The sequence below is a fragment of the Amblyomma mixtum genome, chromosome 8 (assembly GCF_055824585.1).
Source record: "Amblyomma mixtum isolate Tamu chromosome 8, ASM5582458v1, whole genome shotgun sequence".
Lineage (NCBI taxonomy): Eukaryota > Metazoa > Arthropoda > Arachnida > Ixodida > Ixodidae > Amblyomma > Amblyomma mixtum.
This window is the reverse complement of record NC_143019.1, coordinates 104,093,155-104,115,155: the sequence shown is the minus strand read 5'-3', so window position 1 is coordinate 104,115,155 and position 22,001 is coordinate 104,093,155. Positions and strand designations below refer to the sequence as shown.

General features: G+C 46.3%; 1 protein-coding gene across 1 annotated transcript; it reads left to right on the top strand.

Annotated features, from left to right (window-relative positions):
* The first annotated feature begins 295 nt into the window (after positions 1–295).
* Positions 296–7,489, top strand: LOC149333751 (uncharacterized). The gene is made up of 3 exons (XM_089557793.1): positions 296–1,946; positions 2,980–3,204; positions 7,458–7,489. The coding sequence occupies exons 1-3, from the start codon at positions 554–556 to the stop codon at positions 7,487–7,489; spliced, it is 1,650 nt and encodes a 549-aa protein (XP_089413919.1). The 5' UTR covers positions 296–553.
* Positions 7,490–22,001: the final 14,512 nt, after the last annotated feature.

Sequence of the window (22,001 nt, the reverse complement as noted above, 5' to 3'; positions counted from 1 at the left end):
CGGTTCTTCCGCGTGTTTGACTGATGCGCTGTTAAGATGTTAGGCTTCGCCTCTAAGAGTGAAACGCGACAGCGTCTTGAAACGCTGCCAGCGAGTCCATAGAACGCCCGTTCGGTTGTACGCCTTGCTCCTCGGTAAATTGGTTTTTGAGGAAAGCAAATGTATCTCTCCCGCGTATTAGGGTGGACGCCTCAACCTCGTCGAAACGGGAAGGGAGGAAAGTGGGAGTGAACGAAGACACCGCATTCACTAGACGCGCCTTTTTTCATTCCAAACCATGGAGGGCGCTGCGAGCCGTCAAGGAGAGTGGACGCGGTTCACGTCGGCTCCGCGAAACGGATGTCCTACTGCCAAACCATCGATCTGCATCGCTCAACACTAGTTGAGGTGTGTCCAGCAGGTTACCAGGCACCCGTAGACACCATTTTCATCCAGGTGGGCCTGCCTTTGGCGATTTTACGGGGTTGTGTCTGTCGATCACATTGGCGCCGCTGCTAAGCCTAAGGCTTGGCGACGACGCCGGGCCGCCGACGCGGCACTACGCGCGGCCACCATGAGTCTTGCACGGGGCTACGACCCGGAAAGCATGCAAGTAGTGGAGCTACAGGCTGCGAAGAAACCAGTCTTCGATGAAGCCACCGAATATGCTATTCGGAAGAAATTAGAAGAGCAAGAGCGAGCGTCCGCGAAGCGCGTGAGCTCGGAAAGCCAGGTACGCTTGCGCGGTGGAGACGCTGCTGACGGCCTCGACCCCACTTCGGCGCCAAGCAAACCGCTTCAACCGAGGCGTTGGAGACCAGAGGTGGTGCCCAAGTTCGGCACTGAGGACTCTGTTGTCGTCGTGAAACCCAAGGGAACGCTGAACTTGTCAAATTACAAGGGTACCCATCAGATAGGAGAAGCTATATATGCTGCGGCCGGCATCGAACGCAAATCACAAGCGCTTGCAATTTGGCCAGCGTGGAATCAGAACATAGTCACTGTTGGAATCCGAGACGCAGCGCTTATTCGGCAAGTCCTCGCGGTGGAGAGTCTACGGATTGGCGGCCAGTTACAAACGGTGCAGGTCTACCTCAAGATGCCCGAAAATACGTGCCGTGGAGTAATTCAAGTGGCTTCCAAAGTGTCCGAAGCAGATATTGCTCAAGCTATTTACTCGCCAGGCACTCCCGGGGTGGGTGTGAGTAAATTAGGAGAGTCGAACGCGGCGGTGATTACATTCGAGGGCCGTAAAGTGCCGTTCAACGTGTTTTACTGGGGAGAGGCTGTGCCCGTCCGTCTCTACCGGAAGACCACACCAGCTTGCACCCGCTGCGGAACAGTGGGACATAGAGCGGACGTTTGCCCTAATCCACGAGATAAGCTCTGCCGGGCCTGTGGAACTATCATTCAAGAAGAAGGGCACGACTGCCAGCCCCGATGCCTAGTCTGTGGAGGCGGACATCTCACGAACTCCGCGGACTGCACCTGGAAATACAGGAATGGTGCCGGAGCCGGGCGGAGGCCTGGCGGAAGAAAATCCAGCAACCAACGTAAATCCAGAGAGGACCGGAAGAATTCAGGGCCTGGGCCGCAATCACAGAAGAAGCGGATGGGGACTCCGTCACTGGGTCCCGCAGCGAGGACCGCAACGGGGGCGTCCCGGCAGGGGCCTGAAGGAAGCGGTCGTCCAGGTGACAAGAAATCGGGAAAAGCCGGATCGGAGGAGACCACGGGCAGCAAGGTGAGCTGGGCACAAGTTGCCGCTTCCCCGCCTCCCACGTTGGCTGTTGAGAAACTTAAGGAGGAAAATAGCAGATTGAAAGAGGAACTAGCGAAGTATAAAAGTCAGGAACTGGGAACATCGGCAGGGGGAGTAAATATGCCAGAAACGCCTGGGGTATCTGCAATGGAGGAGGATGCCTCCCTCCCTCCTACTCAACAGGCACTAACTCCTGACCCTCAGGGTGAGAAAAAGGAGGAGGGGGAGAGAAACAGTAACGTAGTGCCAACGGAGACCGATAAGGGGGCCGGTGTCAGTGAGAAAGAAGCCAGGATTGAGGCTATTGTGGAGCGATGTTTGCTGAACGACCTTCCGCGTTTGGAAGCTCGCATAACGCAAAATATACAGGCGAGCCTCGAAGGAACTTTACAAATTATTATTGAAAAAAACGTTCAGGCAGCTATTGAGAGGGGCATTCAGGCAGCGGTAGAGCGGGTCTTACAGGGCATCTTAGAGCCCCGTCTGATTAAGCTGCAAGCCTTTGAAATCAGAATCGATCGGAAACTTCAGGAGCTTGCGGAGTGTACGCGGACGAAGGTTCCAAAATTAACTGGCCGCGTGACTAGGCAGCTTGCAGCTGATGATTCGCCCAACACCGGGGCGGACGCGCCAAGCGCGATTTCCTTTAGTGTTCAATATGGCACGCCCTCCTAAATTGCAGATTTTGCAGTGGAACTGCCGGGGGTTCAGAAAGAAGAGGGATTCTCTACAGCAATACGTAGATTCGTTGGATAAATTACCAGATATTATTGCACTGCAGGACGTCAATACGGAAGCCAAACTCAGACCATACAGCACGCATCAAAACAGCTCATCCACTTGCATACTGGTGCATAAGGATTGCACGGCTGTGATAATTGAGCTGGATTTAGTCACTGAGGTGGAACATACATTTATTCAATTTTTAACGAACGTACGCACTAGCAGAAGTGCGTATGTGTTGAACATATATAGTCGACCGAAGAACAGGGGTGCGTCTTTCGATGAGATTTTCCAAAAGGCCGCGCAATTGGCAAAAAGTGCACCTCTCATCATTGTGGGGGATTTTAACGCATATAGCTTCTTGTGGGGATATAGTAAGGAGGATATTAAGGGCAGGAGACTCGCTGCGGCCATATCGGACCTAGCACTGACGATTCTTACTGACCCGCAGCATCCCACGAGGATTGGCAACAGTGTCTCGAGAGATACATGTCCAGATCTCTCGTTGGTTAAAGGAGCGAGAAACTATGATTGGCACAACACGCAGGAGACCTTAGGGAGTGACCACTGCATTCTCAAGATCTGCCTCGACTACAATAAGCATCGCAGACCGAGAGGGAAAGCACGGCTCACGGACTGGTCATTGTTCCGACAGGCGGAAGACTCTACGCTCAATGCGCCCATTGAAAAGTACGAGGAGTGGGCTGAGTCGCTGCTGAGAGTCAGGGACCGCTTCACACGTACGCTTCAGACATCAGAAGAAGTCCCGGCTATTGACAACCACCTACTACATTTATGGGAGGCCAGAAGAAGTCTCACACGGCGGTGGAAAAGGCAAAAACATAACCGCAAGCTCAAGATCAAGATCGCAAAATTAAGCTTGCAAGCAGAAGAGTATGCACGATCCCTGGCCAAAAACAACTGGTTGGCCAAATGCGACTCCATGAAAGGCACCCTCAGCACCAAGGCGGCGTGGAGTCTTCTTAGATGTTTGATAGAGCCCTCTAAGTCTCGCGGGGATCAGCAACGTAATCTCAAGAGAGCCCTACACGGCTTCGCGGGCACGGACTAGCAGCTAGTTGCAGCCCTCGTGAGCAAGTACCTCTGTACAGTGAAAGACAACGAGCCAGTACGGGATTATGAGGGTATGGACAATCCGGACCTGGACAGAGAGTTCGAAGTCGAGGAAATACAGGCGGCGCTTATGGCCATGAGGCGGGGCACGGCTCCAGGGAACGACAGGGTGACGGTGGGATTGCTTGTCAATCTCAATCAGCAAGCGCTTGAACATCTCACGCAGTACATCAACGAATGCTGGAAAAGTGGACAGTTACCCAAGGCATGGAAGACGGCTGATGTCAGCTTTATTCCCAAGCCTGGAAAGAGGTGAACATCAATAACCTCAGGCGCATCTCGCTTACGTCGTGCGCCGGGAAACTGATGGAGAAGGCGGTACACATGCGACTTTCTACGTATATAGAAGACCACAATATTATACCTCACACAATGTTTGGGTTTAGGGCACACTTGTCAACCCAGGACGTGTTACTGCAGCTGAAGATGGAGGTTATCGATCCCCCGCGCAAACGAAACAGTAGGGCCATACTAGCATTAGATCTGAAGGGGGCTTTCGACAACGTGAAGCATTCCAAGATTCTGGACAATCTACAGGGTACTCACTGCGGAAAGCGTACCTTTGATTACGTCAAGGCTTTCTTGCAAGATAGGCAAGCGCACATCAGGATTGGCGACACGAGGTCCGAGGCGATACCCATGGGCACCAGGGGGACGCCTCAGGGAGCAGTCCTTTCTCCACTGCTCTTCAACGTTGCCCTCATGCATCTGCCGGAACAACTTAATGCCATAAGGGGAATCCGCCACGCCCTATACGCGGATGACATAACCATATGGACAACGGAGGGAAACATGGGACAGATGGAGGAGGCCCTCCAAGAGGCTGCCAGTACGGTTGAAAAGTATGCTGAAGAATGCGGACTGCGCTGTTCCCCGGACAAGTCGGAGCTCCTCGTCCTGCGAGGGAAGGGGGATACTGCATCGCTGGAAATCTCGGTCCATGATACACCTATTCCCGAGGTGGAAACAATACGGATTTTGGGGCTGCTCATTAACAACAAGGGTGTGAACGCAGCAGCTATCACCAAGCTCCGAACGGTGTGCGAACAAGTCATCCGTATGATATCTCGGATCACAAGCAATAAAAACGGCATGCAAGAACAGGATACCCTTCGATTAATACAGGCCTTTGTCATCTGCAGGATAGTGTACGTGGCCCCGTACCTTCGTTTGAGGAAGACCGATCTAAACCACCTGGACGTTATCATTCGAACGGCTTATAAGAAGGCACTCGGCCTACCCATGAAAGCATCTACGGAGCGTCTACTAAAACTAGCGGTACACAACACGGCTGATGAATTGATTAGCGCCCATCTTACAAGCCAGGTAGTGCGACTGGCCACAACTACGACCGGCCGCAGGGTCCTAGAAGATTTAAATATTAGCTTTCCGCAGCAAGTGGCTGGGAGACAAGATATACCTAAAGAGTGGAAGAGCAAATTCCTTACGCTTCCGCTTCCCAAAAACATGCACCCGGAGCATCATCATGCTAGACGAGTGGCGAGGAGCAAGAAGATGAACGAGTGCTATTCAACAAAAGAAGGAGCCGTCTTCGTGGACGCTGCGGGTCCTGTACAAGGAATATCAACAATCTCAGTGGTGCACCAAATGCAAGTCGTGGACGGGCTTTCAGTTCGTAACGGGGATACACAGGCTATGGAGGAAGTAGCGATAGCCCTTGCCGCAACGCACTCAGAATCTAAATACATAGTTACAGATTCCCAGGCGGCTTATAGAAACTATATGCGTGGCAGAATCACGCCGCTAGCCTGCAAAATTCTTAGTCAATGTAGGACTTCAGCTGAACGGAAGGAATTAATATGGGTACCAGGTCACCAGGGAGTTGAAGGAAACGAGCGCGCACACGCTTCGGCCCGAGCTTTTCTTCCCCGGCATCCTTCTACGTCCTCCCTTCCTGATTCTGGCTCCCCCTCTCCGCTAACGACATATTCAGAAATATTGCAACATTTGCGCCTTGAAAGGCAGACACTCCCGAGGCCCGCTAAGGGTCTCAGTAAATCAGAGGAATGTCACCTTCGCAGGCTACAAACTATGTCTTTCAATAACCCAGCTACGCTTCACGCCATTGAGCCTGAGTCCTTTTCGGCACAGTGCAAATTTTGTGGCCAGAAGGCAAACTTGTACCACATGGTATGGGCTTGTCAGAAAAATGACAGCATTGAGATCATAAATCAGCCAACGCGGGAGGGCTGGGAGGCGGCCCTCTCCAGCTCGGACCTCGAGGAACAACGAGCCCTCGTCGCCAGAGCACGGGCACCGGCTTTCACCAACGGCGTCCCGGACTAGGGACCCGATCAGCCTTCCCTTCAACTAAGGCTTTAATCAACGTTTTCATCATCATCATTCCAAACCATCGAGCTGGCGTGGCGGAGTATCCTAGTTTATGGAAAACAAGGACACAATTCAACAATGCAGAAGTAGTTGTGAGATCTCCACGCGAGCATTTCATTGAAGGTGTCATACGTCTGAGGGAACTATCAGGCACTGCCTGATCAGCCCACTTGGTTAAATGTTTTGGATGACTTGGTTGAACTGAACAATTTTTAACCTGCCGTGTCAGTGCAAGTGTTGCTGACATGTTTTAATTCTTTGTACCCGTTGTGAAAATGCAACGAAGAGAAAAAGCAGGGGTGGCGGAGTGGGTAGCATGCTCGTCTCGCACTCCGGAGACCGGTGTTCGATTCCAGAACTCGAATAATTTTCTACTCTGTTTTATTTATTTATCTGGCTTGACTAGAAGGATTAGCTAGGCTAATTTGGTAATTAAGCAATTACCTAAACTCAGTCCAACTTACTTGGAGCATCACTATACGATCCCTTTAATTGGTTGCATGGCTACTAGCCAAAGTTCAATTGGCCCCGTTTGAAACTCGCGCACTGTGTGACGTCATGAAGATTTCGGCCATCTGAAAAGCGTGACATTTCTGTCGACAACTCCTGCTTACACCGATGAGGCATTAAAGGCTTCCGCCTTAAAAAAGCCGTCGGCCTATCCTCGCTAAGTAGTTTGCTTCAAAGCCGCTCGGGCGTTTCTAGGTGTGGAGTTATCAACCTGGTCACACTGCATGGCAGGGCGCAGCACGCATGGCCTACACACCTGCGAGGCGTGTACTAGTACCTGTTAAGAAATTTAGATGCTTACACCTCTGACGACTTTTATATCCTGCGGGTCTGCAACGTGCTGAAATTTCGCGTATAGCAGCCAAGTAGTTACCTTCTTTTCACTAAATGTTTCTAAATGTTTGCTTGTCTGAGGACCTCCTAGCTGCGGCTTTAAACGCGGAATTAGATTGAGCTAGCCCCGGCACGACCTATTGCCTGGAACAATAAAACTTTAACAACAAACGTAGTCAACATGCAAAGCGGTTTATTCGGATCTCCCTAAATCAGTGGCCCTGGTAAGTGGTCGCTATTTCCAGGCCCGGGGGAAGCGTGCCTTTCTGGCTAAAGGAGATTAAAAAGAGGTGTCCTGGCTCAATTCGTGGGGACAGCGGGAGGCAGCTAATAACTTCATATCATGAAACGAATAGAGTGGTCACGTTGCAAAAGTGTGTACACTATTCCAACAGTTAGCCTCAATCGCTGACGACCCTTGTGAGGCAAACTTTAGCTCTTTGAACCGCTTAATCGCGATTGATAGCGATTATATTTCTGGAATATTTCATCTCCCCCCCCCCCCAAAAAAAAAATATGAAAACAAAAAAACCGGCGGAACTAGAAGTGGAACTAGTGGAACTAGAACACAATGATCAGCACATCCTCGAGGGCTTACACCCTAGAAACACTACAGAAGGTCCATGGGTTCTCACTTAATAAGCTTTTTCTGAAAAAATGCCAGTTCTGACACTCTCCTTGGCCTCTGAGGGGTGAAGATGCATAAAAAATGGTGAGCAAGGCAAGCGCAGCAGGTCGCGGTGGAAAATTCGGTGCGCGGATAAGATTAGGATGTTTGCGGTTATAAGGTGGCCGCATCTAGCACAGGAGCAGGTTGATTAGAAAAATATAAGAAAGGCCTTTGTCCTGCAGTGGGCATGGCCAGGCTGATCATGATGTCGAGCATGGAGACATCTACAAACTGAGAATGAGTAGAGCGTCCACAGGCAGAAGCAACCCTGCCTTCCAGGGATTTCACACGGCCACCGTAGTAATGTTATATGTCGAGAGTGTGCCCCTGTGTAGCTGTGAAGAGAGACCGGAATTTTTGTAGAGTATGTGACGAGATAAGGATCGGAGTGAGTGGTAGAAACAGCGCCTGCTATATGTAACATATTGGTCAACCCTGGGATGTAATGCATGGTAAGCTTTGAAACTGACCGGAAATCAGAAATTGAAAGAGAATGTCACAAGTCACCTCATTATCTGTGTATGTCTCGTCTAAGAGCTTGTTCCTTTAACATAGTGAAAAAAGGGCTCTACTCTCTCCAAAATTTGGCGTAGTGGTTTGTAAAAGGCAACTGAAGAAAACTTTTAAATGAACGAGCTTAAAGACATCGAATGTCTTGCAATGTTTAGGTAAAGCATGGAGAGCGGTTTTGCGATAGTTTTTAAAATGTAGGCGTATTTGCCGAATCAAGCCGCGACAGCTTTCAAACTTCGCCGTGACGCGTAATATGCGGTGGTGGTACATTTCCAGGGCATAAACGCTTGATCTGAAGGCCGAAAGTGAATGCTACTGAAGGCAAAGCACGGCATGTGACAGCTTATATCTTCGGGATGGCTAAAACCACAGAAGCAAGAAATCTTAGCGCTCGTGTTGTCATCACCAGCTACCCTCACTTCTACGCGGTGAGGTGAAACATAACCTTCAAGTAATGATTCCTTAAGCATTTTAAATACTAGCGCAAGAAAACTTGATATGCCTTACCTGACTTCATACACTCGAACGCTTCAATCTCTTACAAAACTCAAATAATCATTCAGCTTCCTTTCAAGCACAACAGCGAAATAAAAGTTTTGGAGCAATACCAGTCTCGTTTTTATCTGGGCCCGAAGGACTCCTCTTCATTCTATGCATTCCGTTCCGGATAATGAACGTCCCCGCCGTCGTCGTGTCAACCAATCGAAGACACGACGCACGCTTGCTAATGCAAGCAAGCACTCCCTTTCTATCGTGCTATTTTGTTGCGCTAGCAGAATAAAATATTCATACAACAATGACCTTCTTGGCAGCTCCTCGACGCTTTTTGTTGCCGTTCGTCGCTCAGTATCATTAGCGAGTGACCGCTAACACAAGACTGCTGCGTAAAACAAAAAGAAGGTGAACTTGTATCAACTCGCTCTGTCCTCCCATGTCCTGTGGCGCCTGTCATTTATGTCACCACTAAGCCCAATGTGGGGCGGACTTCCATACTTTCATGTGCGCTTTAACTTCATGGAAAATGGCAGAGCAAAATAAATGGGAACTACACTGAATAACCATAGATCATAGGTATGACAACTGGACATAGGTATATGTTGGTGTTCTTTGTCTATGTACTATGACTAATATAGATATATGTATATGTTTTCTGGATGTCGTCCCCATTTTCTTTGCATTGCCATTTTTTATAATCAATGACCAATGCGCCCACAAGAGGGTAGTATTTATTAAACTTCTAACGTTACCATACAGAGAACAAATGAAAATACATTTCATTCTGTTTTTGATAGCACGGCAAACGAGTAACACTTTGGCGTTCGGATAAAATTTACCATTTCATTTTTTAGACGTGAAATGGAGATGCAAAGTCCTTTATCGCTGAAAGGCGCTGTTAATAACGATACAAGCAGTTGTCCACACGCCGCTGCTCCGATTACGAGCAATGGGAAATGTTTTGAAGCTCTATGACTCGCTAATTGAGCAAAGTGATGTTCTAACTTCCGGCTGCCCATGAGTTTGTTATGGGGTAGGATGGATTTGTGGACCCCATGATCACTTACGTCACAATATGCGGTACCTGACCACGTCGCTAAGGAAACGTCCAAAGTAATTTTACTTAAAGTTTTTATGCTGTGTGAAGCGAAATTCCTGATTAGTTCCGATTCGCCATCTTTCTCACGTAGAGTCATTTTTTTTAACCACACTGCGCCTTTAGGGTAACCTTCAAATTGCACCGCAGTGATCATCTGAGAGTTATAGACATCAAGGGCACATGAACCAAAGCTGTACTTAGACATAGTTATTTTTTTCTTTTGCCCGAAACGACCAAGTGTTCACTGCCTTAGATAGTTCGGCCCACCGCTATGATTCCTACAGCCATCAGCTGCTAACCACTTATACTGAACCTCAGAAGCCATTTTCAGCGCTGTAGAGGCTGCGGCGATCTGAGCGAGTCAGAACAGCGTCCACTGCAAAACGTGATCTTCCGCGGCCATTATCCCGCCACTTCTGGTTTTATGATAGAGCATGAAAGAACACTAGTGCCCAGCTGCTGCGCCCAGGAGATTCGACGTTAGTCATGCAAACTAATGGCGACGAACTACGTGGTAGCAGGTATTCGCAGTGCTGTGTTCGTGCGGGCTTTTTTCTGTTAATTTAAACACTGAAAGAAACACTCGCTTTACATTCAGAAGACCAGCCTCAACAACCTTTTTAATTACTAACATAATCATACGAAAAATACTCACAGGACTGCTCAGATATTTGAGGGATTATCTGTTGTCTTCCCTGGCCTTGATTGGGGGAGAGAGCTCTACCTTTCACAGTACTGCAAACGACTTGTGAGAAAAAGTATAGTACAGAGGCGAAAGCGCAAGTAAGAGTGTTTTTCTGAGTGGGGTGATGATGATGAAAACATTTATTGAAAGCCACAATGCCTTAGTTGAAGGGAAGGCTGATCGGGTCCCTAGTCCGAGACGCCGTTGGTAAAAGCCGCTGCCCGTGCTCTGGCGACCAAGGCTCGTTGTTCCTCGAGGTCCGAGCTGGACAGGGCCGCCTCCCAGCCCTCCCGCGTTGGCTGATTTATGATGTCAGTCCTGTCATCTTTCTGAGAAGCCCATACCATACGGTACAAGTTTGCCTTCTGTGCTCAGTGGGAGAAATCGAAATGTAGACTATGAGATGGCAAAGCGTCACTGCGAGGCGACAGAACGGTTGTGGGAAGAGATCAAGTATTTTATTGTTTACGGTCTAATCAAAAACGCTCCTACCAAGTTTTCAGCAAACAGACGCTCTCACAGCGTATTTCAAGAAAAGAATGCTTTTTTTTCTTAACATTTTCAGCGATCTAGAGAATTCTTGCTTTCTTTGCAGCATAGCGCTCTTGCATAATGATGCTTACTGAGCACTCCATATTCTAGATTTTCCGTAACCAACCCAGCGCTTATTTATACCCTATGTAGAAGCTTGGCCGAATTGGTGGTAGGCTATTCTTAGAACAGCACGAACACACGTACAAGACGACCGCTCGTGAATACCTGGCGCACCTTTGCACGCACGGCTCTTCTCTATACGTGCTTCTCTTGTTCGCGCTGTTTCGAGAATTATTTTTTACGTTTTGGCCGTCTAACTGGTAATTTTATTCGGAGCATGCAAAAGCTGCGGCAAGTTTGAGTATATCTGCAATTTTACCTACCTGTCAAAGGCTGTGAGCCCAAGCTGGAATAAGTCAATAATTTTCCCTTTGCTCCCACGCGGCCCCCAGCTGATATTCGTGGTGGTGACTGAAGATAATAAATCGCAAAGAAAGCTGTGAAAATGAAAGGATACGTTAGTTGAGCGTTTAGTGTTTCTCACACTCTCACCGCTAGGTCGATTCTTTTGTTTATTCCCCACCTGTCGTAAAGCCTAATTTCAGAAATCATCTACAGAAAATACTGCTCATACATGGTCGATAATTAGGTATAGCATCGGCACACTGGCTGCCGCCAGCACCGCTTTTTCAGAGTGATCAGGTTCACTGCTTTGCTCTGGCACTTTATATGTACATGTGAGTGATCACTTGCCCTTATATATAGTTCTTAGTGGGTGTCCAATCGAGTTAAAAGATTCAGAGGCTCGTGTAACTACATTTAGAGATATAAACAATAGATCGATGAACCTTTTTTCTACTTGGCTATCTAAAATTGATTGGCAGGAAGTGTTCTGTTCTACAGGTGCTGACGAGGCATACGAACATCTCGTCGAAAAAATCAAAGCGTCCTACAGCAGCTGTTTTCCGTACGTGACGAAAACGCGACCGCGATCAGCGCGCAAGCCTTGGGTTACGTTCGAATGCCTCAGCGCAATTCGCGAAAAAAACTCCCTGTTTGCGCGCTTCTTAAAGACCAGAAATATTGAAGACTTTAAATTATTCAAGAAACAAAGAAATAGAACGAATAAGCTTGTGCGTAGAAGTAAACAACGTTATTTCGAAAACCTGCTGAACAACGACATATCCAAGCGATCTGACCTTATCTGGAGGCGACTGAATTCTGTTTTAAATCGCCATTCAGCCCACGGTGATTGTCCTGTCAAGTTGGCTATCAATGAAGAAATCCTTACTGGTCACGAACTAGCTGAAGCATTTAATAGGTTTTTTGCCTCTGTGTCGTGCAGTAAGCATGACCCGAATTGTACACGATATCTGAAAAACAGAATGCGAGAAAGTGCATTTTTGTTCCCGGTTACTGTGCCTGAAGTGAAAGAAGTGTTCTTGTCTGTGAAATCCAGTAGGTGTGTTGATGTTGACGACTTGCAGATTCATCCAATGAAGGATTCCAATGATATCTTAGCGCCTTTGTTGGTACATGCTGTTAACTTAATCTTTTCGACAGGGCATTTCCCGTCCCGCCTACAAATGGCGAGAGTGTCGGTTATTTACAAAGGAGGCGACAAAAACAATATGACCAATTACAGGCCGATATCGATCCTACCGGTCCTTTCTAAGGGAATTGAAAAATTGATGCACGATAGAATTAACCGTTTTCTGGCAAAACACAACTTGCTAACACCCTTGCAGTTTGGATTTACTAAACACCGTTCAACCGAGACAGCATTACTAAAACAAAAAGAATTTATCCTGGACTCTTTCGAACATGAATATTACGTGCTAGGAATATTGGTAGACTTCTCGAAGGCTTTTGACCGAATTAATCATACTACTCTCACAACTATGTTAGAACACTACGGATTTCGCGGCACATTCTTGAAACTTTTGCATAGTTACTTAAATAATCGAGAGCAGCTAGTACAAATACACGGGTACACATCTAATTTTTCTGGTCTCGGCAGTGGCGTCCCACAAGGCAGTATTCTCGGGCCATTGCTATTCAATATGTATGTAAATGACATTGTTAACATTAACGACGACACTAAATTTATCATATATGCCGATGACACCAGTTTGTTCTTTCCAGGGCCTAGTTTGACTGCGATCGAATCTAAAGCCAATGATGTACTTACGCTGTTAGCGGACTGGAGCATGGTAAACTCATTACTTATAAACGTTTTTAAAACAAAGGCAGTCTTATTCCGCCGCAAAAACAAGCCGATGAACGCAAGCTTTAATCTTAGCCTAGCTGGATCTAACATAGAAGTGGTGCCCTTTGTAAAAAGTCTCGGTGTTCTTTTCCAAGAGAACATGACGTGGGACGATCACGTTCAAACGACCTGCTCTAAATTATCTCGTAGTGTTGGAATGTTATCGCGCCTGCGATTTCTTTTGCCCCCAAACATAAAATTGTTGCTTTATCATAGCCTCTTTTTTTCAACTTTAAGATATTGTTACCTAGTCTGGGGCACCACAACTGCTACTAACCTTGCCAAAGTACACAGGTTGCAAAAGAAAGCTGTGCGCATAATTTCAAATGCTGCTTATGATGCCCACACCAAGCCCATTTTTAAAAGCTTGAACCTAATGTCATTACCAAATCTTTATAATTCAGTGCTTGCATCACGCTATCAGACCTCGATGAAAAATAATGATATTTATCTCAAGGAACTTGCAGAAATGAAATTACGGCACGCTGCTTATAACACAAGGAGCACAGAACAATGGCAGTTACCATATACAAAAACCAATTACGGTCGCCAGATGCTGCGCTACACCTTACCAAGTGTATTAAATGCTGCCCATATCGCTCACTCGTAATCAATGTGCTCTGAAACTTCTTACCACACTTCTGGGATTTTTATTTCTATATCTATTTTTTGTGAGTTTTTCAAATTTCCTAGCTATTCCTTGCCTTGTAACTAGTCTTTTTCGCCTTTCTTATATCTTGTGTTCTTGCATCGTATTTTTTGTATTGTATTTTTGTATCTTGTATTCTTGTATTTTTCACCTTTCTTGTATCTTTGCTACGTGCACTGTAATTCCTGCCTTGATGTATCTTTGTTTCTTCTTTTTGTTGTACATGAAATAAGAATGTGCTTGCCTTTTTTTTATCATGTCGGTTTCCGCGTCTCTCCGCCATCTGCAACGGGGTGCAGGCCCTGTCAAGCCTTTTTCAGGCTTTTTGCTTGCCCCCCCTCAACATCACACCTGTCGAGCGGACGTTTGATGTTGTAAATAAATTTGACTTTGACTTTGAAATTTTGACTTTGACTCTGCAATCCTGAAACTCCGAATTCAGGTTCATCTAAAACCAACCGGCTGTAGCTGCCATCCTTTTAGTTTTATACATGTTTTGTATTTTCAGTGTTATACTATTGCTCTGCATTGTAATAGACGTTATAGTAAATATAATTTTAATGCTACAGGGTTAAAGGGTCCGTTAACCAGAAAATTACACGACGGCATTGTAAGTGAAAAATCCCGAGCATGACTCTGGCAGGGGGTGAACAAAGAACAACCTAGGAGGCAGGTGTGCCACCTACGTCACGTGACATTGCTGCGTCATCAAAACCTACCCACTGCGGCAGGCGGCAGTTAAATTAATGATTGGTCGCTCGGCAAGAGCAACATAGGCCACAGAAGACCCACCGCTGGGAGCACCTGCCATCGGATGACAGTGGCACGTAACCGCTGCATCACTGCGCCAGGAGAGGTAGGACGTCTCCCAGGGATCTATGGATGTAAAACACATCCGCGAATTAACCCATTACGATACCACGTGATAGCCTTAAGGCGGAGCTTGAGTGTTTCCTCTAAACTTAACCTAGGTGATGAACTGAGAAGCGTACAAATTTAAAGCAGCGCAAAGGACGGGACACAAGGAAGGAGATATCACAAACTTTGACTACCAACTGGCGACATTTCAGTCCAAGAAGCTGTGGAACATGCAGGGGGCTCCACCTAAGACATTACACAATTTTAAATATAGTTTTTTGGAGTTGGAAGGCCAATTTTATTTTACATTGCATTGTAAGCGGCGAAGTGAATCAGAATGCAGCTAAGGCGTGCTAACAAGCAGGCTGGTTAAATAAATGAAATAGCGCTTTTTACTATTACTGCTTGGCTCCTTAATTAATGAAAGACATGTATACCAGCGCAATTAATGTCCATATCAGTTTTTACAATTTTCATAACGTGATCAATCTTGACGCGCTGCCTCAGCAAATTTTGGCTATTTTGACGAGTTACGTGCACTATGGAGGCTGCTTTGCCCTCATGCTCCTCGAAAGAGGTTGTTTTTTGGCGCGATGTAGCAAAAAATTTGTTGCGCAACATCTCAGGGGTTAGGCGAGTTTTGAAAATTCGAAAAACTGGCATGGACATCAATTACGGTGGGCTAGAAGTCCCTCAATGACTAAAAAGCTTAACAGTAATAGCTAAAAAGTATTCAGTTTACTTAACAAGCCAACTTGTTAGCACATCTTAGATGTATTGAGATGCACTATAACGCTGACAATGGTGCTATGCCGAAAAAAGCGCTCTTCTAACTAAACAACCGTATATTTAAAAATTGTGTAGAGCGTTAGGGGGAAGATCCTGCATATGTTTGACAAGGTCAGAAGTACAATATAATTCCAGAAAGTGCACAATGCGGTATGACAGACTGAACGGCACATGCCCAACCAGGCTGTTGAGAAGATCGCGAAGAGCTAGCGACAAAGAGCAACGGAACAAGTGTAAACCGGCAGTAACAAAAAATCATAGGCGCATAAGACAGCCAAAATCTAAAGTGTATAAGACGTTAGTAATATTTGTCTGCCTTCTCTGGAGGTTGGGTTAAAGCCTACAGTTAAAAGGTACAGGTACTCGAAAGCACACGCTGTTAACAAAGAGGAAGTTTCAGGGTGTGTGGGTGGGAGGGCAGCGAGGTTGTTGCCCTCACCGTTTTATGCATGGATGTAACTAGCACTAGCAAAAAGTTCTGGCTCGCCCACTAATAACTTGCCTGCGCTAATTAGAGCGCAACACAGTCTGCTGCAGTGTCATTACGAAGCACCGCTGTGCACAATGGGAAAAGGACACTTCTATTGTAACTAAGCTTGAATGAGAAAGCATAGGAGAGACCCAAGAACGCCGCGAGGTAGCATTTAACGCCTGCATGCACCTTTATTCGATACTTATTTATGAGACAGAGGAAACGAAACCATTATTAAACCTCACCCACCTACATTACGAGGAACCCGGTGTTTGCGCCCATTAAGAGGACGACGAGACTTGTTCTGAAAATGGCACCTCAAACAGCGGAGCTTTGCAGACTAGACGGCCGGAGATGAGCTAAGGAGACAAAATGATGCGCCCTGGGTCATTAAGAGCGATGGCCAGCGTGTCGCACCGAGTGAAGGGAGCAGCCACTCGTGCGCAAAGGAATGAGTCTAGCGTGCGCAGGCACGTGCAAAGAAATAATGAAACCATCATTAAAATGAGGCCTTTAGGGTGACGACACCGGGGGTGCTTCTGAGGAAAGTTGGGGAGCGCTGTGTGATTTGTTTGATTTTTATGTTTGCTCAAGCGTGACCTCTAGTGAGTATTCTTTCTCAATATCAAGAGAGAAACTCATGTTCCTCTAGGAGACGTTGGCACCTCTTCCCAAAGACCACGCTAATGTAAAAGACTGTTGCCCTGTTGGAAGATGCCTCAGTGTAGGTGTGGAAATTAGAAGAGCGAGAGATAGGGCAAATATTAGTAAGCGTCCCACGTCCAGGCTGCATGCTCAAGCAGTAATGTGAGAGGCTGCAGCTCGGCCTAGTGTTAGGTTTACCCAACGCGTGGGTGATGCGCACTTCGCCTATTTTAGTACCAGTCGATAATTCGCGGGCTAAAACCATTCGCTTTTCTTGGAATGAGGTTACCGCATAATGATGCGTTGTCCTATGGTTGTTTGCCAGCAGCGCAGCTATCTTCCGATGCAGAATCCTGGATGTTATGAATTTTTGCTTTTCTTGGTAGAGCTGGATACTGATTGTTTCTTCCGATTTGTAAATGTCGGGCAGGAGTCCGCGAACGTCAATTTCAAGCTGACGCACCATAGGTGCTACATTTTATTGCTTTGTCAAACCGTATTTCAAGTGGGAAATAAGTTGGAAAAAAAAGAATTGGATGTGGTGGCTTTGCCAGCTATACTTAAGTCATGATGAGCAGTTTTGCGACTTCCGTTAGAAATAAAGGATATCACAGTTTTACACTGTCGGTAGTCAACTTTAACGCAGTAACTCTTTCGCTAACGAAAAATCTTAGAGAGACTACGGAGAACCCAAGTTCGCTAGACTCGATAAGGTATCGCGTGATAAGCACTGTCAAGGAAAAAGGAGCTTTTATAAGCTGGAAAACAGCAAATATCAACAGGCAATGTTAAATGCATTCGAATCAGTGCGAAAACACGAATTCGAGCTGCGTAGAAGGCTACAGTAAACGGGCAGAGACGTGGGAGGGACCAGATGGTAGTTGATGAAGGCGACGCTCTGCAATCCACAACGCGAGAAGATGGTCCAGCTTAACACGACGCGTGTTCAGCTGAGAAGAACCACCTCGTTCATCTAGGTCTCTCCTCAGTGAACACTGCGTCTTGGTGCGGGGGTTTATACTACGTGGGACCGGCCCCCTGAATGACGCATATGTATGCCTCCCGCAGTTATGATGTGCAGGTGGGGTGCAGTGTACGAAAGCAGAATGTGTGTCTGCATTGCCAAATAGTGTGTGTGTAAGTAAAGAATTTGGTAGCTCAGCGGGATTGATTTCCATGAAATAGCTGCTTTTGAAACCGATCCATTCGCAGCGCAGCGGGTTCGACTCTAAGTCATGGATATTGATGTGATTTGTTTTTCTTAGGAGGAGGAGGAGGGAAAAACTTTATATGAGACCAGCACTAAGGCCCAGTAAAGAAGAGCGTTTTATTTATTTATTTATTTATTTATTTACAAATACTGCTGTCTCTGAGGAGAGACATAGCAGGAGTGGGTAAATACATTAGTAAAAACAAATAACATGGGTAGCATAGAGATGGATAATACAGAAGCATTAAAAACAGATCAACAGGTCAAATTGTCAGGCAACTGAACAACAAACTCTTCAATTGGCAATAAACGAATTGAGCCATCCAATCTATTCCAAATTTCAACAGTTAGAGGAAAAAAAAGAAAATTTAAAACAATCTATATGTGGTTTGAAGGGAACAATGTTTAATGGGTGGTTCCGTCGGGTTGCACGTGCGCTTGAGGACACAAATGTGAAGGGTGCCTGAATGCCAGATGACGTGTGAACTATCTTGTGCAGCATAATGATGCGTTTTTTAAGGTTCGTTTGAGATAGCCAAGTTTGCGAAGTGCTTTGCCAGATATGTTATTTATGTGAGCATTCCATTTTAAGTGATGCGAAAATATAACGCCCAGGTATCTGAACTCGCTGACATGGGTCAAGCAGTTACCGTTATTACTGTAAGGGAAATGCAGCGGATTCTTTTTGTTACCAAAGGACATTGCAACTGTTTTAGTGAAATTAATTTTCATTTGTCATGCATTACCCCATTCACAGAACAATGAAAACACTTTGTTTAGTTCCTGTTGATCATCGGCGTTAGCAACGTTGCGGTAAAGCACACAGTCATCGGCATATAGGCGTAACTTCACTGCGGTGTCGTTAGTAACATTAGCTACATCATTAATAAAAATTATAAAGAGTAGAGGCCCAAGCACCGATCCTTGGGGCACACCTGAAGTTACAGAGACTGACGATGACTGTGCATGACGATGACGATGACTGTGTTCTGCCGAGGCCCACTGATAATCTGCCCAGCCCGTGGGGAGCCAAGAACTACAGGAAGGTGGGGGGGGGGGGGATTTCGGAAGGCTACCTTTCGCTGCTGAACTGAGAAACAACGACGGTAAAAGACGATGGGCTCCTGCAATGAGGACCCACCCAACTAACTGCGATTTCCTCTATGCATTAAACGTTTTTCTCTCTCTCGCTCTGAACGTCCGGATTAGGGCTTTCTCACTAAATGTGATCCATAGGTTACATGATGAGACGGAGCAGAGCGAAAAGATGAGGAGGAGCACAGAAACTAGGAGGACAGGCGCAGAGCTGCAATTTATTGAGAGCAACGAATATGTTTTTTAAATGCGAGCCAGGACCCACGTGACACAAGAGAACCATAGAGACAGAAACATCTTCAATGTGCCTCCAAATCAGGGACACACATTTATGTGGCTTGGCTAAGGCTGGGGGCTGAAATGGGACGGTGGGTTCCCAAAAATTTTGGTTTGCAGCAGTCATGGTAGAACCGCCAAGAGCGCCCATAATACTCTAGGGTACTTGGGGTTGAAGAGTTGAACATGGGACTCAAAAAAAGGTCGAAATGTGCTCGCAGATCGTTCTGACACGTAGTTCATGGACAGGCGAGATAAATATGTGTATTGGCGGGACATCGGTCACATACTTTATAAAGCTAGGGTAAGCATGGCTGTTGATTGTATTGTAGTAGTAGTGGTAAAAGTGTGCATTTATTTTTGGCACATCTCTGACTTACCCACAAATGAAGGTCACCGTCAAATGAAGTGCCTACGGTGTAACTGCGGTTCAAAAAAAAGGATAAAAGTAATGGCTTGCAGAGAACGCACACAGCCTCTATCCAATACCACTCCGACGTCATGGCCTTTGCGAGAGGTAAGTAAACAGGGCTCCATTATTCGATCTTTGTGTGAGCTAAGGTCTGTTTCTCAACTTGTTCTCGTTGCGAACTTCGGGCACTGGTTTTATTTGACGCTTAATTTAGATTTTGTGCATCTGAGTTGTGGTGAGTGGGGAGGAAGGAGCAGGCGCGAATAAAGAAAAGTACTTCCTAAAGTATCTACACGACACTAACTGAGTTCGGGTACTAATGGGAATTTTATTATAATCTAGGAATCGCATCACGGCAGGCGTTTTTCTTTCATCACCATCATAGAAAACAATGCCAGCGTAACCTGGAGACCAAACATAGTCAAAATTAGAGAACTGCCAGAGGGACGAACAAAGGGCATTTACTTACACTTTTTAGCCCCAGGGAGCAAGGCAGCGCCACTGGCGGGGAGTATCTTGTGAACCTGACGAGGCGGCTATTGTAGGCACCCTGTTTTTCCCCGAAGCAATGCCCGCCTCATTATAGCTTCAGCTCTGCGAACAGCGTTCAGCAAGCTCAACGGCTGCAATGAGCGACTTGCACGAGCGTCTTTGCGGTGCATATCAGAACGTCATAAACATAACGTAACGGTTTTTAATATCTTTAGCCCAACTACAAGAAAACGCCGGACCTCGCCTTACGAGGCACAATGAAAAATGGCTTGTACCTACACCTCGCACTTCATACCATAGGCAATCTTTGAAATATATTACTCCCACTTTACTCCATCAGTCTATTCTGTCGACAGAATATATTATAGTTCTCTTAGATCTTGTAATGTAAGGCGTTTTCTGTGCTGTAATTATTGTACACATGTCCCATGTAGAAATTTCCTGTTGCTTCAATTTGTTATATACCGTGTCCAGAATGTCCAACACATTGTACTTCAACTGTTTTTTTCTTTGTTTTTTGTTTTCTTTTTCTGTGTTTGAAACGTTAGAAATTGTTGTTGCCTTGCAATGTTGATTTTGTATTTATTTTTTGCGCTTGAACTATATTGCCTTTGTAACATGTATCTGTACCTGGAACTACCAGGAGGAAACGAAGCCGCCCACAGGCATGCCCGAGCTCTTCTATACCGGGCGTCTCTCTCTGATGACCATGAAGGGTGCCGCGACCTAATAGGTTTAGCAGTGTATGCTGACAATCTTGCGCCATACAGAACAGCCAGAAAGGAGTACCCAACACCACACAAATCCCTCGAGAAGTTAGAAGAGAACACCCTTAGGAGACTACAAACCAACACATACCCAACACCAGCTAAACTACACCAGTGGTACCCTACACTATACTCTCCGCAGTGTCCACATTGTGGAGCGGTAGCTAACCTCTACCAACATGGTGTGGGCATGCCAATATAATCCCTTCGTTGACCCCATTCCCAACCCCTCGGAGGAGCAGTGGGAGGCTATTCTGCTCAGCGATGATCCTGACCGTCAGCACTGGCTGGTGGGGAGGGCCAGCGCAGCAGCAGCAGCCAGTGGACTACCGGACTAGGCGGCCCACCCACATGCTCTAAGAACATTGAAGAAATAAAGATGTTTGTAATCAATCAATGTACTTATTTTTCCTATGCTATAGTGATGTTGTCTCCGACACGCTGCAGTGCCACCATGTAGGGGGCCGGGGCCCCTGTCAAGCTGTTTTTATAGCATTTAGTCCCGGCTCCTACCTTTTCGAGAGGAAAGGAAATAAAGAGGAAATAAAAATGGAACGTCCACCCACCCACGACCCCACTGAGAGGAGTGTGTTTTCAGGAACCGCGCGGAACTGCTGCAAGGCTTTCACACTCATGCGCGCTTTTTCATAAAACAAGCTAAAATCATTGAAGGCTAGAATTTAAAGAAGAAAAAGATTGTTTAGCTGTTCTGTGCTTCAAGCGGGAGAAAAACAATGAACACATATGCGGTCCTCCCACCCATGCCGGGAAAACCCGCAATTTTCACAGCACAGCAAAAGCGCTCGAAAAAAAAGAAAAGGAAAAGTGGTAACATGCCAAAAGGCACGTTAATGCTTTGTGCAGTTTAGCGGGCGCATTCGCTTCACCTAAGTAAATGACGCTATCTTAATCAGGGGATGCGAATGTCCAGTAGCGTTTTTTAGCAGTTCCTGTAGGAAACCGGTTTTGTATACGATGTTGGTTTTCATCACGCTTAAGCAAATGATACACTAACGTACCAAACCCATTGTTATGTGTCTGTTTTTGTGGCGAAAACGTTGCCTGTTTGAAATCGGAATTCTTTAGAGGGTTTAATTCTTTTCGGCATATTCCTTTGCCGCTTCCAATACCTCGCTGCCAATTGTAAACTGCTTTTCACTTCCGAAATTGTTGAGCATTACTTTGACTTTCTGCATATTAATTTTAAGACCCAGTGTTCTTCTCTGCCTGTCTAGCTCATTGACAGTTCTAGCTCATTTGCAGCTCATCTCGTAAGAA